General features: G+C 42.3%; 1 protein-coding gene across 1 annotated transcript in view; it reads right to left on the bottom strand.

Annotated features, from left to right (window-relative positions):
* Window positions 1-16676, bottom strand: part of LOC126188703 (carboxypeptidase B-like) — a 185566-nt gene that overhangs the window by 31366 nt on the left and 137524 nt on the right. The window contains exon 6 of the mRNA XM_049930310.1: window positions 273-418. Coding sequence (XP_049786267.1) covers window positions 273-418 — 146 coding nt within the window. The remainder of the gene's footprint in view (window positions 1-272; window positions 419-16676) is intronic.

The following is a 16676-nucleotide window of genomic DNA, read 5'->3' as shown; positions in this document are numbered from 1 at the left end:
GATAACAACAAACAAATCTGTATTGCGTTTCATTCTCGTAGATTAACTATCATTTGAAATATTCTGAAATTTTAGACATTTAAATGAAAAAAAAAAACAAAAAATAAACACTGAGGATGATACAAAAGTGCTGAAACACATTTCGGTCAGTATGAAGGAACAGTGTTTCGCATAGGAGACACATCTTACATCCAGTAATTTTTTATGTCCTAACACGACCAATAAAAGAGCTTCATAGACTAATGATGAATAAAACTATGTTAGTTACTTACGGGTCCGAAGCTATGGAACGTTAGGTAGAGCTTGATGCGTTTGGAGTTCTTCAGGACGTAGTCTCGGAGAGCTTGCGTCTCAGGCTCTGAGAAGGCATGAGGGCCAGCATAGAGCTCAGAGCAGGGGGAACTGCTGGCGCCAATCTCTGAAAGAAAGGAATGCAACACCCGGTGAGGGATAGCTGCAAGCTACGTTTGTAACTGCTGACGTCAATCAGTGTACTAGTACTACAGTGGCAAATTATTAAACGTCCCGGTGGTGAAAGATAGTTCGTAACAGCTGTGTTGCCGAAGCTGCCAACTGCCTTGCCGCAGTGTTAACACCGATTCCCGCTGTTACAAGCAGGGTGCACTCAGCCCTTGTGATGCAAACTGAGGAACTACTTGATTGAGAAGTAGCGGCTCCAGTGTCGTAAACTGGCATACGGACTGGAGAGCGATGCGCTGACCACATGCCCCTCCATATCCGCATCCAGTGACGCCTGTGGGCTGAGGATGACATGGCAGCCGGTCGGTACCGTTGGGTCTTCATGGCCTGTTCAGAAGGAGTTAAGTTTTTTATGTAGCCGGAAAAGCATTCACATTTCATAACATACTATTTCTGCTCCCCAAGTTGGGCGTCGATCAAATACACTCTCAGATCAAACCTAACCGGACATCTAATAGTGGACATTAATAAGGGACGTGTCCATCTTTCGCCTTGTCATGATCTCTGCTGGAGGCACTTTCAATTACTTACCTCAAAGTCTCTTGAGAATGGCAGCCTATTGATCCTGAAGAGCCGAAACCAGAGAAGCTATTGATGTTGGACGCCAGTGCTAACTCCACGTTGTAGCTCATCCCAAAGGTGGTCGATCTGGTTTAGGTTTCTCTGGGGAGTTCAGTCTATTTCGGGAATGTTAATCTCCACAAACCATTGGTACACAGATGATGCTTTATGACAGGATGCTGCATCATGCGGATACAGTCATCGTTTCCGAACTGTTTCTCCGCCGTACGCAGTGCACAACGCTGTACAGTGGGTTCACTTCCATCCGAATTCAGCCCTTCTTAAGTGCAATAAGGGGCCAGGTCAGTAGTTCCCAACAGTCATCCACTGCTCAGTGTAGTCGCTTTTTATGTCACCTTAGGCGTCGCTTAGCACCGACTAAAGAAATGTGTGATCTGAAGAGCTGGTCGACCATTCTACCCTATTCTGTACGCACTTTGTACTAGCTGGCCCCCTTTTAGCACTATGGAACGCTTATGTCATGCGACGTATTATAGCCACCCTTCACAATACTCGACGATTACTGCCCGTCTGTTCTTGAGGTCTGCCTGACATTTGTTTGTTGTGGTAGCTCTTTCGTGTTTTCACCTCACAGTTACATCACTAAGCGACGAGATGGAGAGCATTAGAAGAGTTGACATATCCATGATTGACTTGTTATGAAGATGACGTCCAATGAGCAGCCCACGTTCGAAGTCTCTGGCCTGTCCTGGCCAACCCATTCTACTGCTACTGCTACTGTTCCAACAATAGTTCCTCTCACCTCCTTTCATACTGGCGGACCCCTTGTCTAGTGGTCTGTATACTTTCGATTCAGACAGAGCACCATGCGTCTCCTCAACGTCTCAAGAATTGGGGTCCAACAACATAAACTGCTTAAAAATTTTTGCAACAGCGGAAGTCTCTAGTTTTAGGTTTAAGAGAAGCAGAAACTGGTAATATGCAATGTTCATCGGATTCATGTCAACAGGTAAAGCAGGCCATTCAAAAAAAATGGTTCAAATGGCTCTGAGCACTATAGGACTTAACATCTGTGGTCATCAGTCCCCTAGAACTTAGAACTACTTAAACCTAACCAATCTAAGGACATCACACACATCCATGCCCGAGGCAGGATTCGAACCTGCGACAGTAGCAGTCGCGCGGTTTCAGACTGAGCTCCGAGAACCGCTAGACCACCGCGGCCGGCACAGGCCATTCCATTTGGTTGACTCACGCTGCCTGAAAGGAAGTGTTCACGGGGTTGGAGTATCCGGTGTCGAAAGCTCAAAACACTCAAATTATCCTCGACAATGATGTGAGGTGTCCGCCCAAAACATGACCACCGTCATTGCAGAACACATGAGTCTGCACCATGAGTCCTTCACACGCTTCTAAGACGATTATCAGGCGCCAGACAAGTCCTACATTGACTGGTGAAGGAAACCCAAAGCCACTGATGCAGGCTCAGTTCCAGGTTCCCTTGTCAGCGGTGCTGGGGAAGAGGGGGCATGAACAGTACTGTTGTTCATGATAGTCGGCTAGAGGTTCAGAGTGATCGTGTGGAGAAGGTTGGCTACCATTCTGGTCGACACATCACTCCCAGTTGCCTCCAAAAAGGCAGCTTGCAGCCTTCATTCTACTCGGGGCACCTAAGAGCCATAATTTGTAGTTATGGTCATCATCTGGGGTTGCTGCCCATTGGGATCCACGAAGAGATCGTTTGTGTCTTGTGTTTCACGATAGTGGCTGAACGTTCGTACACCGTCATTGCAATGTACACCAATTCGGCTGATTGCGCGTCTTCTTTCCAGAGGTGACAGTGATCGCGGTCTGAACTCGAAACCTTTCGATGGATGCTGATTTACTGAAAAGTATACACAAATCACATTGCGCTGTTCACGACTGGGGACAATGCACTCAACTGAACTGGAGTAAGAGTGCAAGCTGATTTTTCACCTTCATTACGCAGTCATTTCGCGCAGTAAAAAGGGTATTGAAGAACAGGCTTTCGATGTTAAAAAGAAAGAAGTATAACTGGTGATGGGTGTGGTGCAAAACATTATTTTGAGCTTTGTAATTTTCTATTCGTTGGAAAGGTTTTTCGCTCATTAAAGTTTCCTAGATACTGTTCTAGAAAAGTCAGCTATACGCTGTTTCATAATTCCTATTACAGACTTCTCTGGGTTGTAGAGAGTACCTCATGGACAAGGTTCTGACAGGGAACCCTTTGAGTGCGAAGTCGCAAAAGGCCAATGATGTTTACGGCTATCGACGTCGCACATGCAACCAAAATATTGGTTGCTAATGGCAACAGGGGGCGGGACTGGAGGTACCCAATGGTGAGCACAGCATGAGGCTACGGAGCGTAGTTGAACTGCTTATTCGACGAGTAACTCCCAACAGTGCTACAGTGCGAGTAGTGCTGATACAAGGCAGAGTAACGGTAACAATATGCAAAACAAACATTGCATTATAACTGCAACGACAGTTGCCATAGTTGACATTTCGTCATAAAACAACCGAAGGAATTTTGCAGAGTGATAAGGAAATGACAGATGAAACATTAGCGTTTCTGAGAGATGAGTCACTGGAATGCGTGGTCTCGTATAGGCTCGACTGTGCGGACAATGTACACGAGGAGTACAATGATGACAATACGTGAAAATGATAATGAAACAGGTTCGAGCGATGTAGTTCATCATCCTTGTCGGATAGCAAGCCACAAATCCCGTCTCCCGTGAAACGTAGTAAAGGACAATCGATGTCCAAGGAGAGGGTTCTGGACATTTTCGTGATAAGCTCCACGAATGACTGTTTCGCATTCTGCTGCATGCTTCCACATGTACATAGAAGTTCGTCCGCAGCATAGAAAAAAACAGTTTTGAACAGATTTAGAAGAATCATTCCATGTAGGCTTTCACGGCCGGCGTCTTCATCAGTAAACACTTCCGGGCTAAGTTGCCGTGGTCGATCTGTAGAACTTCTTCTCCCTGACGTTTCGTTCTCAACTACGGAGAACATCTTCCGAGGTGAGCCAACGACTGGCTGCTAGGAGCTGGGGCCGCCGCTTATATGGATATCGTAGGGGGCGTCACCGCACGTCACGTGGCGTCGACGTGCAGCTATCTCTGGCTGTCGTCTGTTCTCTCGATTGCAGGCAATCGATTTTCACGTGATTGATGCAACGTCGACCGCCATATCTTATCCAATTTTAATCCTTCTTCTTTACGATTAAAATTGTATTGATGTTTGTGGATTTCAATTGCCTCTCTATACATACGTGTATAATAATGCGACGTCCTCGCTAGCACGCTTCTTTCACCAAATTTTATTTCGTGATCTCCATCCTTAAAAACATGTTCCACTACTACCGATTTGTCGATATGTCCCAATCGACAGTTTCTTTTGTGCTCCGTCAACCATGTTGTGATGCTTCTTTTTGTAGTTCCTATGTAAACCCTGCCACAACTACACGGAATTTTATATACCCCTGGGGTGGCTAGGGGGTGACGAGCATCTTTTGTTGATCTTAGGCATTCACTAATTTTCTTAGTAGGTCTAAAAATGGTCTCTACCTGAAACTTGGCTACTACTTTCTCAATTCGATCCGTGATATTACGGATGAACGGAAGAAATACATTTCCAGCTGATGGTTGTTGCTGTCTCCTATTTTTAGGCATTTTTCTATTTGGGTGAAGTGCTCGGTTAATATCGTTTTTCGTATAACCATTTTTTTCGCAAAGGCCATTCGTAAATGATTTAGTTCTTCTTGTAAGTAGCCTGGTTCACAAATATTATTGGCCCTATCCACTAGTGTTTTTATGACCCCCCTCTTTTGCCTAGGGTGGTGGTTTGAGTTCTTATGGATGTAGCGATGAGTATGTGTTCCTTTCCTGTAGACCTTATGGCCAGACACCTTGCCTTTTTGTTACAACCTTACATAGACAAAACTGAGAGTCATATTAAAAACTCTCTACATTTCATTGACAAATTGAGGGAAATTACTGTCGGTCCTAATGACATCCTTGTCAGTTTTGATATAGTGTCTTTGTTCACGATGGTTCCAGTTGATGAAGCTCTCTCCAATATAGCCGATATGTTCCCTACTGATATAGTAGCCTTGTTCCAACACTGTCTATCCTCGACCTATTTTCAGTACAATGGTGAATTTTATGAACAGATCGATGGGGTAGCCATGGGAAGCCCCCTAAGTCCCGCAATTGCGAATTTATTCATGTAATATTTTGAACATCAAGCACTGCAGTCGGCCAAAAAAGCCCCTCGAAGTGGTGTCGGTATGTGGATGATACCTTTGTAATATGGAATCATGAGGAAGAAGACTTGAATGATTTCCTGGTACACTTAAATAGCATCAACCCAAAGATTAAATTTACTATGGAGAAGGAGAAGAATGGACAACTTAACTTCTTGGATGTATCAGTTATCAAAAGGGCGGATGGGACCTTAGGCCATAAGGTCTGCAGGAAAGGTACACATACTCATCGCTACCTCCATAAGAACTCAAACCACCACCCTAGGCAAAAGAGGGGGGTCATAAAAACACTAGTGGATAGGGCCAATAATATTTGTGAACCAGGCTACTTACAAGAAGAACTAAATCTTTTACGAATGGCCTTTGCGAAAAAAATGGTTATACGAAAAACGACATTAACCGAGCACTTCACCCAAATAGAAAAATGCCTAAAAATAGGAGACAGCAACAACCATCAGCTGGAAATGTATTTCTTCCGTTCATCCGTAATATCACGGATCGCATTGGGAAAGTAGTAGCCAAGTTTCAGGTAGAGACCATTTTTAGACCTACTAAGAAAATTAGTGAATGCCTAAGATCAACAAAAGATGCTCGTCACCCCCTAGCCACCCCAGGGGTATATAAAATTCCGTGTAGTTGTGGCAGGGTTTACATAGGAACTACAAAAAGAAGCATCACAACATGGTTGACGGAGCACAAAAGAAACTGTCGATTGGGACATATCGACAAATCGGCAGTAGCGGAACATGTTTTTAAGGATGGAGATCACGAAATAAAATTTGGTGAAAGAAGCGTGCTAGCGAGGACGTCGCATTATTATAAACGTATGTATAGAGAGGCAATTGAAATCCACAAACATCAATACAATTTTAATCGTAAAGAAGAAGGATTAAAATTGGATAAGATACGGCGGTCGACGTTGCATCAATCACGTGACAATCGATTGCCTGCCATCGAGAGAACAGACGATAGCCAGAGATAGCTGCACATCGACGCCACGTGACGTGCGGTGATGCCCCCTACGATATCCATATAAGCGGCGGCCCCAGCTCCTAGCAGCCCGGAGATCATCGACATCAGTATCTCGTGTGTGTGCTTCGTTTTGTGTTTCGTGCAGTTACGACTCCACTGTTCACATGTGCCATCGCCGTTCTCCGTGTTTTGTGCGCCGTGTCCACAAGTGTTAGTGTTTTTATCGTCCAACGTGAACGGCTTCATGTTTATTGTTTTTTTTTTGTATCTCCATTTTTTGCCCGCCGTTTTTTGTATTGTCTGTATCACCTCTCTGTCATGTTATTGTTCCACTTAAGGCTGAAGAGCAGCGTAATGTGCTGCTGCCAGCCCGCCTGTATAGGTGATTAAAATTACAATAAAGGAAAAAAAAACTGTTAGCAGCCAGTCGTTGGCTCACCTCGGAAGATGTACTCCGTAGTCGAGAACGAAACGTCAGGGAGAAGAAGTTCTACAGATCAACCACGGCAACTTAGCCCGGAAGTGTTTACTGATGGAGATTTAGAAGAAGTCCGCAGCAACATGACCGAGTACTACCTGAGGAAAGCTACGGATGTTCAGGGTAGGACAAGGCGCACTTGTTACAAAAACTGATGTATGTGCGTTTCAAGGGAGCTCGATACAATTTACACGATGTGCATGATAGAGACCTGCTACGTTATGTATATCAAACTGAGCGCGACATAGTTTGCAGTGATTTCAAGGGAGGCAGGGGTTGGTTGCATAACGTCAAACAGTTCTACAGAACTGGAAGATGTAAGATAAAGATATTTCAAACGAAGTGTTAACTTGACAATGCTAAGCAAACTACGGAATCGCCCCTAAAATTTGTAGATGAGAAAAATACACTTATCCCGTCGTTCAGTAAGGAATTTGTTTTCAATTCCGACAAGTCGTGATATGAAGAGAAAATGTATATGAGAGGAACACTTATCCTGTCGTTCAGTAAGGAATTTGTTTTCAATTCCGACAAGTCGGGATATGAAGAGAAAATGTATATGAAAGGAACCCTGGAAATTAGAGTTACCAACGGCATTCTAACAAGATCAACTAACATCATTGACTTCACGCATTCGTATACTACTTTTAAGATGACTGTTAATCTGGATGGTAAAGTGGCTGGAAAGTTATTTATTGTGCTGCGAGAAGCTGGAGGTGCTGTGTCCCTTAAAATATGAGGAGGCATGTTTTATAACTTGCCCTAAAATAATAGAGCCATAGTAGCATCGTCACGAAATCAGCATAGCATCGTCGCATATATTTAAAATTTGATGTAAATTGATTAGGCCACAGTCCCGGCAGAGTTTTACTCTCTGTCGCTACCGGTCATAACAAATTCCAGTACAGTAGCCACGACATGTTTTTGCCATAAGCTTGTTAGATGTCGCCACTGTAAATCTACACAAATTCGTCAGTTATAAAAATTGTACAGTTTGCAATAATTAAGGAGTGGAGTATTAGAAATCTATAGTGGGCTTGCCAGACGTATAAATTATTACAATGATAAAGTATAATAACTGAAAACATGTATAAAGTTACAGGAATTTTAAAATTGTTAAAAGGAAATGGTTAAGTGATAACGTATTATTTTGCCACGCTCTTGTGGTCATGTTAGATAAAAATAAGAACATACACAAGAACAAGATTATGGTGCTAATTAAATAACATAAAGTTGATAGAATAACTAAGCAAAGAAGTAAAACAAGAACGAAAATAAAAGACTAAAGTAAGTAATCAGTGACATCTGTTGGCATAGCCGCCAGAAAGCAAAATAGGCGACATGGCTCACGTACAACATACCATGCGACACCCCGTTCCAAGAAAAGTATAATAAAAATTGTAACAGTCACTTAATGCCGGCTGTGGTGGCGAAGCGGTTAAAGGCGCTACAGTCTGGAACCGCGCGGCCGCTACGGTCGCAGGTTCGAATCCTGCCTCGGGCATGGATGTGTGTGATGTCATTAGGTTAGTTAGGTTTAAGTAGTTCTAAGTTATAGGGGACTGATGACCTTAGAAGTTAAGTCCCATAGTGCTCAGAGCCATTTTGAACAGTCACTTAATACGATTATCTCGTTATTGGAATGTTTTTTACATGAACGGAGAAGGCAGAATAAAACGCGAGAGTAAAACGAAAAACGTACGAAAATGGAAGAAATATGTGATGCACTCTATACCTTGTAACGACAGGCAAGATATACACTGAAGCGCAAAGAAGCTGGTATAGCATGCGTGTTCAAATTCAGAGATATTTAAACAGGCAGAATACGGCGCTGCGGTCGCCAACCCCTGTTTAAGACAAGTGTTTGGCGCAGTTGTTATATAGGTTACTGCTGCTACAATGGCAGGTTATCAGGATTTAAGTGAGTTTGAACATCGTGTTATAGTCGGCGCACGAGCGATTGGACACTGCCTCTCCGAGATAGCGATGAAGTGGGATTTTCCCGTACGACCATCTCACGAGTGTAGCGTGAAATCAGGAATCCGGTAAAATATCAAACGTCCGCCATCGCTACGGCCGGAAAAAGGTCCTGCAAGAACAGGACCAATGACGACTGAAGAGAATCGTTCAACGTGATAGAAGTGCAATCATTCCACAAACTGTTGCAGATTTCAATGCTGGGCCATCAAGTATCAGCGCGCAAACCATTCAACGAAACATCATCACTATGAGCTTTCGGAACCGAAGGCCCACTCGTGTACCGCTTTCCACGACACAAAACTTTACGTCTCGCCTGTGCCCGTCAACACCGACGTCGGACTGTTGATGACTAGAAACATGTCGCCTGGCCGGACTAGTGTCGTCTCAAATAGTATCTAGCGGATGGACGTCTATGGAGACAACCTCATGAATCCATGGACCATGCGTGCTAGTAGGGGACTGTTCAAGCTGCTGGAGGCTCTGTAATGGTGTGGGGCGTGTGCAGTGAAGGCTCTAACAGGTGGTACGTACGTAAGCATCCTGTCTGATCACCTGCATGCATTCATGTCCACTATGCATTCCGAAGGACTTGGGCAATACCAGCAGGACATTGCGACGACCAACACTTGTAGAGTTGCTACAGAGTGGCTCCAGGAACACTCTTCTGAGTTTAAATACTTCCGCTGGCCACCAAACTCCCCGGACATGAACATTATTGAGCATGTCTGGGATGCCTTGCAACGTGCTGTTTAGAAGAGATCTATACCCCCTCGAACTCTTACGGATTTATGAACATCCCTGCAGAAGTCATGGTGTCAATTCTCTCCAGCACTACTTCAGAGTTTAGTCAAGTACTTGCCACTTGGTGTTGGGGTACTTCTGCGTGCTCGCGGGAGCCCTAAGCGAGATTAGGCATGCGTACCAGTTTCTTTGGCTCTTCGGTGTTCATAAGAGGGCGCTCAATCATTAATGTGAAACATTGTTAAATGAAGCAAAGTCATTCTGTTGGCTACTGCCTTTTGGCTTTATAAATTTTAAGCTCTTCCAATAAATCGACAGCATAGCCTTATTTTGCTCTGTGAAGAAGACGTGTACTTTTTTTAAAGTACTCCTATAATATGGCCAGTCTCTGCTAAGTGTAACCCAAAGGCAATTTTGTTACTTGGTTGTAATTGCTCTTTAAACCGTAGCATTAAAAGAGCGGCTGGTTTGGCCTATATAATACTTATCACAATTATTACACGCGATACTGTATACACCGTCGCAGTCAAATTTCTCGTGTGAACTTCTCCATTTATGTGTAAATGTAATAATTTTTCGGGGCATATTTAATTGTTCTAAGACGTAATCTGTTCACTGGTTGCATTCCATTTCCCATGTTTCGCTGCAGATCTGATTATCGATGACTGAAAACGGTAGTCTAAGGACCAAATGTTTTGTAATCATCGGCGGAAATAAAGGAAATTCATTCTACGCTTCGTGGATCACTGCTTTAATCCGCTAACCATGTCGCAACATGTGAATCCTCTGGAAGTTTCTGACTCTAAAATGAAGTCTACAGCACCACGATTGATGAGGTTGTGAACTGGAGCAGCGAACTAAACAGTCTTGTCAAGGATTTGTAGATGATCTGAGCTTGCAGAGACGAGGGCGAATTGCATTCGAATGCGAGGACGACACATAGAGCACCTTTTAGAGATGAGAGTGCAAAGTAAATTGTAACATCTAACGTGACATTTAAGTAAGCTATGAATTAAATATGAACCAAATTAGACTACGACTTGATCGAAGTTCGTAAATGTCAGTTTCATGTGTACCAGGTAGGACAATGTTTCCTTGAGTCAGTGTCAGCCAGTAACCATACGTCTGTAATTATTATCTCGCAAACGGCTCACTTTGCAGACCCATGCTAAAATCCCAGGACAGTCAGTTCTCACTACCGATTATGATAGAGCCTGTATAACGTTGCTTGATACATACTGAGGTGACAAAAGTCACCTCTTAATAACGTGTCAGACCTCACGTTGCACGGCTTTGTGCAGCAACTCAATGTGGCATAGACTCAACAAGTCGTTCAAAGACTACTGCAGAAATACTCAGCTATGGTACCTTCAAAGCCGTCCATAATTGCTAAAGTGTGCACGAAATTGCATTATATCCCATAATGGTCGGTGGGAATCATGTCGGGCGATCTGGGTGGCTAAATTAATCGCTCGAATTGTCCAAACTGTTACTTGAAAAGTCAAGAACAATTGTGACCCGGTGTCACGGCACATTGTCATCCATACAAATTCCACCACTCCTTGGGAACGTGAAGTCCAGTGAATGATCACTTCAGTCGGACCAGAGGACCCTGTCCACTCCATGTAAACACAGCCCACACTATTATGAAGCTACCGCCAGCTTCCACAGTGCCTTGTTAAAAACTGGGATCCCTGGCTTCGTGGGGTCTGGGCAACATTCACACCCTATCATCAGCTCTTACCAACTGAAATCGGAACTCATCTGACGAGGCCACAGTTTTCCAGTCGTCCAGGGTCCAACCGATATATTCACGATCCCAGGAGAGGTGCTGCAGGCGATGTCATGCTGTCAGAAAAGACACTCGTGTCGGACGTTTGCTGCCATAGCCCATTAATGGCAAATTTCGCTACACTGTCCTAACGGATACAATTGTCGTACGTCCCACACCGATTTCTGCATTAAGTTCACGCTGTGCTGATTCTCTGTTAGCACTGACAACTCCACGGAGACGCCGCTCCACCCGGCCGTTAAGTGGTGCCCATCAGCCGCTGTGTTTTGGGTTGGGAGAGGTGATGCCTGAAATTTGGTATGCTCGGCACACATTTCACACTGTGGATCTCGGAACGTTGAAATAACTAGCGATTTCCGAAATAGAATATACTATGCGCCTAGCTCCAACTACCATTCCGCATTAGCAGTATATGGGCATGTTAAGCATAGTAGGTGGTAATTTCGTGAACTTTTGTATGATTATTTTACTAGTACACTGAATGCAGTTGAATTAATTTTTAAGGTTTCCTGATATAAAACCAAGATTTTAGTTTTACTGCAACCCCCATTTAAAAAATTTATCATCATCATCATTTAAGACTGATTATGCCTTTCAGCGTTCAGTCTGGAGCATAGTCCCCCTATAAAATTCCTCCATGATCCCCTATTCAGTGCTAACATTGATGCCTCTTCCGATGTTAAGCCTATTACTTCAAAATCATTCTTAACCGAATCCAGGTACCTTCTCCTTGGTCTGCCCCTACTCCTCCTACCCTCTACTGCTGAACCCATGAGTCTCTTGGGTAACCTTGCTTCTCCCATGCGTGTAACATGACCCCACCATATAAGCCTGTTCGCCCTGACTGCTACATCTATAGAGTTCATTCCCAGTTTTTCTTTGATTTCCTCATTGTGGACACCCTCCTGCCATTGTTCCCATCTACTAGTACCTGCAATCATCCTAGCTACTTTCATATCCGTAACCTCAACCTTATTGATAAGGTAACCAGAATCCACCCAGCTTTCGCTCCCTTACAACAACGTTGGTCGAAAGATTGAACGGTGCAGAGATAACTTAGTCTTGGTACTGACTTCCTTCTTGCAGAAGAGAGTAGATCGTAGCTGAGCGCTCACTGCATTAGCTTTGCTACACCTCGCTTCCAGTTCTTTCACTATGTTGCCATCCTGTGAGAATATGTATCCTAAGTACTTGAAACCGTCCACCTGTTCTAACTTTGTTCCTCCTATTTGGCACTCAATCCGTTTATATCTCTTTCCCACTGCCATTACTTTCGTTTTGGAGATGTTAATCTTCATACCATAGTCCTTACATTTCTGATCTAGCTCTGAAATATTACTTTGCAAACTTCCAATCGAATCTGCCATCACAACTAAGTCATCTGCATATGCGATACTGCTTATTTTGTGTTCACATATCTTAATCTCACCCAGCCAGTTTATTGTTTTCAACATATGATCCATAAATAATATGAACAACAGTGGAGACAGGTTGCAGCCTTGTCTTACCCCTGAAACTACTCTGAACCATGAACTCAATTTACCGTCAAATCTAACTGCTGCCTGACTATTTATGTAAAGACCTTTAATTGCTTGCAAAAGTTTGCCTCCTATTCCATAATCTCGTAGAACAGACCATAACTTCCTTCTAGGAACCCGGTCATATGCCTTTTCTAGATCTATAAAGCATAGATACCATTCCCTGTTCCACTCATAACACTTCTCCATTATTTGCCGTAAGCTAAAGATCTGGTCCTGACAACCTCTAAGAGGCCTAAACCCACACTGATTTACTTCCAATTTGTCCTCAACTAATACTCGCACTTTCCTTTCAACAATACCTGCGAAGATTTTACCCACAACGCTGATTAAAGAGATACCTCTGTAGTTGTTACAACCTTTTCTGTTTCCATGTTTAATGATTGGTGTGATTACTGCTTTCGTCCAATCTGATGGAACCTGTCCTGACTCCCACGCCATTTCAATTATCCTGTGTAGCCATTTAAGACCTGACATTCCACTGTATTTGATGAGTTCCGACTTAATTTCATCCACCCCAGCCGCTTTATTGCACTGCAATATATTGACCATTTTCTCCACTTCCTGAAATGTGATCTTATTTCCATCATCATTCCTATCCCATTGCACATCGAAATCTGAAACATTACTCATCGTATTTTCACCTACATTGAGCAACTCTTCAAAATATTCCCTCCATCCCAAGGCATCAATAGGATTCACCAGCAGTATTCCTGACCTGTCCATAATACTTGTCATTTCCTTCTTACCTCTCTTTCGAAGACTGCTAATTACACTCCAGAATGGTTTTCCAGCAGCTTGACCCAGTCTCCAACCTGTTTCCAAAGTCTTCCCAAGATTTCTTCTTGGATGCTGCAATTATCTGTTTGGCTTTGTTTCTTTCTTCAACATACCTTTCTCTGTCTACCTGAGTTCTAGTATGTAACCATTTTTGATACGCCATCTTTTTCCTTTTACAGGCTGCCTTGACTGTGTCATTCCACCAAGCTGTTTGCTTCATCCTACCTTTACACACTACTGTTCCACGACATTCTTTAGCCACTTCTAGTACTGTATCCCTGTACCTTGTCCATTCCTTTTCCAATGACTGTAATTGACTACATTCAACTAACTGGTACCTTTCTGAGATCACTGTTATATACTTGTGCCTGATTTCCTTATCCTGAAGTTTCTCCACTCTTATCCTCCTACATATGGACCTGACCTGCTACACTTCCGGTCTCACAATACCAATTTCACTGCAGATTAAATTGTGATCAGTGTCATCAAAGAATCCCCTGAATACACGTGTGTCCCTCACAGCCTTCCTGAATTCCTGATCTGTTATTATATAGTCAATGACAGATCTGGTTCCCCTGCCTTCCCAAGTATACCGGTAAATGTTCTTATGTTTAAAAAATGAGTTTGTGATTACTAAGCCCATACTGGCACAGAAATCCAAGAGTTGCTTCCCGTTCCTGTTGGCCTCCATATCCTCTCCAAATTTACCCATAACCTTTTCATACCCTTCTGTTCGATTTCCAATCCTGGCATTAAAATCACCTATGAGCAGAACACTGTCCTTGTCCTTTACTCTAACAACTATGTCACTGAGTGCGTCATAAAAGCTATCCATCTTATCTTGATCTGTCCCTTCACAATGCGCATATATTGACACAATCCTAATTTGCTTGTTAGACACTGTCAAATCTATCCACATCAGTCGTTCGTTTACGTATCTTACTGCAACTACGCTGGATTCCATTTCTTTCCTGATGTAAAGCCCTACACCCCATTGTGCTATTCCTGCTTTGACTCCTGACAGGTAAACCTTGTATTCTCCCACTTCCTCTTCTTTGTCACCCCTTACCCGCATGTCACTAACAGCTTAAACGTCCAACCCCATTTTACTTGCATCCTCTGCCAACTCTACCTTCTTCCCAGAGTAGCCCCCATTGATATTAATAGCTCTCCATCTCATTACCATTCGTTTGCCGAGTCGTACCTTAGGAGTCCCTAGTTTGTGAATTGGAGGTGGGGCTCCGTCACCTCCAAAGGTCCAAGGTATTTTGCTCTGATTGTTACCAGTATCATATTTAAAGTACCAGGGAAGCAGGTTGCTAGCCTTACTTGCCCTGGGTCCCATTGGGTTTTACCCTAACGGTTGAGGGACTAACTGGTGGATTTGGTAATCTTTGCCGTCTGAGCCCAAAGGTGACCATGACTCAGAATATGTCCGAGATGCCCAGCCTCATTCCAAAGTAACTGGTATCCTGACTGTCAGGACCACTTACTTGGCCACTCATACGTTGCCTGTGGTTCATGAACTAGGACATAACAACAGGAACCTACACCATGAACCACTATTTATCTATACTAACAAATAAAAACATCATATAACAAACAAATTAAAAATCTAATAGAATTTCTCAGTTAAAATTTAATAACTAATAAAATAAATACATTCAGTTAAAATTTAAAAATATCAAAAATTTCAAAATTCATTCAAATTCAATAATCTGAACCGATTCACTCCAATATTACTTTCTTCTGGCCTTGATTCTGGCACCCGTTGAAATTCAACTGTTTCGCCACTCGTATCTAAATCGTCGAATGCTGGATTATCTCCATACCGTATACGAGTAGCAGCATCCTCTCTTGGCACTGTTCGAATATCATTACTGCTACGAGAACGATTAACATTTGTTAATGGAATTCTTTCTGCCATTTCAATGTCTTCCTCAGGTCCCGGATATAAAACACCTCTGTTGTATAGTATAGAGCCATGGTTGCCCGTGCTTAAATACTGATTTACCCAAGACATTGTGCTGACTACACTAAATAAATTATTACCACCTTTTATATACATTACGTTATCAAACAGCACGTGTCGGGCAACCTTTTGCTGGCGTGGGTGCTTGCTCAGATAATTGTCCTAAAAGGACAAATTATCTCGGCGGGACAGTGACCCCGCCATTGCGACCTTGGGACCCCGGGGGCCCCATTTTTTTTTCGTCAGTTGCTGACTCTCATGAATCGAAACATGACTGCATGCATCGTTTATAAAATTTAATCCAACAGCTTTCTCTAATTTCAATTCGTTTTTTTTGTAAAGATTTTATTGTAAAAAGATTTAAGAGTTATTTAAAATTTATCATGTGAAAGTAATAAAGCCTTTTGCCCATATACAGGTGCCAAAATTTCGGCTTTTGAAACATTCTAAGATTTACTTTTCTTAATTCTGTTAATTTAGTAAACACTTCCTTGTAACTATTACTATAACTATTAAGTTCACTTAATAGATTTCAAATGCTGTCGTTTGTATCCATTTCTTTGCTGTATTCATATACAAAAAAATTAGATTTTCAGACACTAAAATGTTTTATAAATATTCAAATTTTTTTAAAAATTAAATTTTCCAGCTTAAAAATTTTCATTTAATATTCTGTGTAGTGAATCGTAAGTTAAATACTTTTTATCATACATTATTACATATGTAAGTGTATTATTCAGTATGTTTTCATTAAAAGTGGGACATGGTTTCATCATTGCTTTTTGAGTAGTGAAAACATTCCCTGCTCTAGTCATATTTATTTTATGGATAGGATAATATTTTAAAAATTCAAGAGACTTACATTAATGTCATTATTTTATTGTCTTACTCTTTTAAATTCACATAGTGCTTTGTAAGGTTTTAATAATTTATTAGGTGGATCAAGATTCCATAATTCTTGAGGAAAAACTTCATTGCTTCCATTCTTTCGATAGATATTTTGTAATTTATCGTGATGGAATATAGTAGAATCAGTACACTGATAATTTTTTCGGTTAATTTGGAAAACAACGAAAATATAGTAAGCCATATCAAATTCTTAAAATCATAATAATTAGTGATTTCTA

The sequence above is a fragment of the Schistocerca cancellata genome, chromosome 5 (genome assembly GCF_023864275.1).
Source record: "Schistocerca cancellata isolate TAMUIC-IGC-003103 chromosome 5, iqSchCanc2.1, whole genome shotgun sequence".
NCBI lineage: Eukaryota > Metazoa > Arthropoda > Insecta > Orthoptera > Acrididae > Schistocerca > Schistocerca cancellata.
This window is presented reverse-complemented; position numbering and strand designations above follow the sequence as displayed.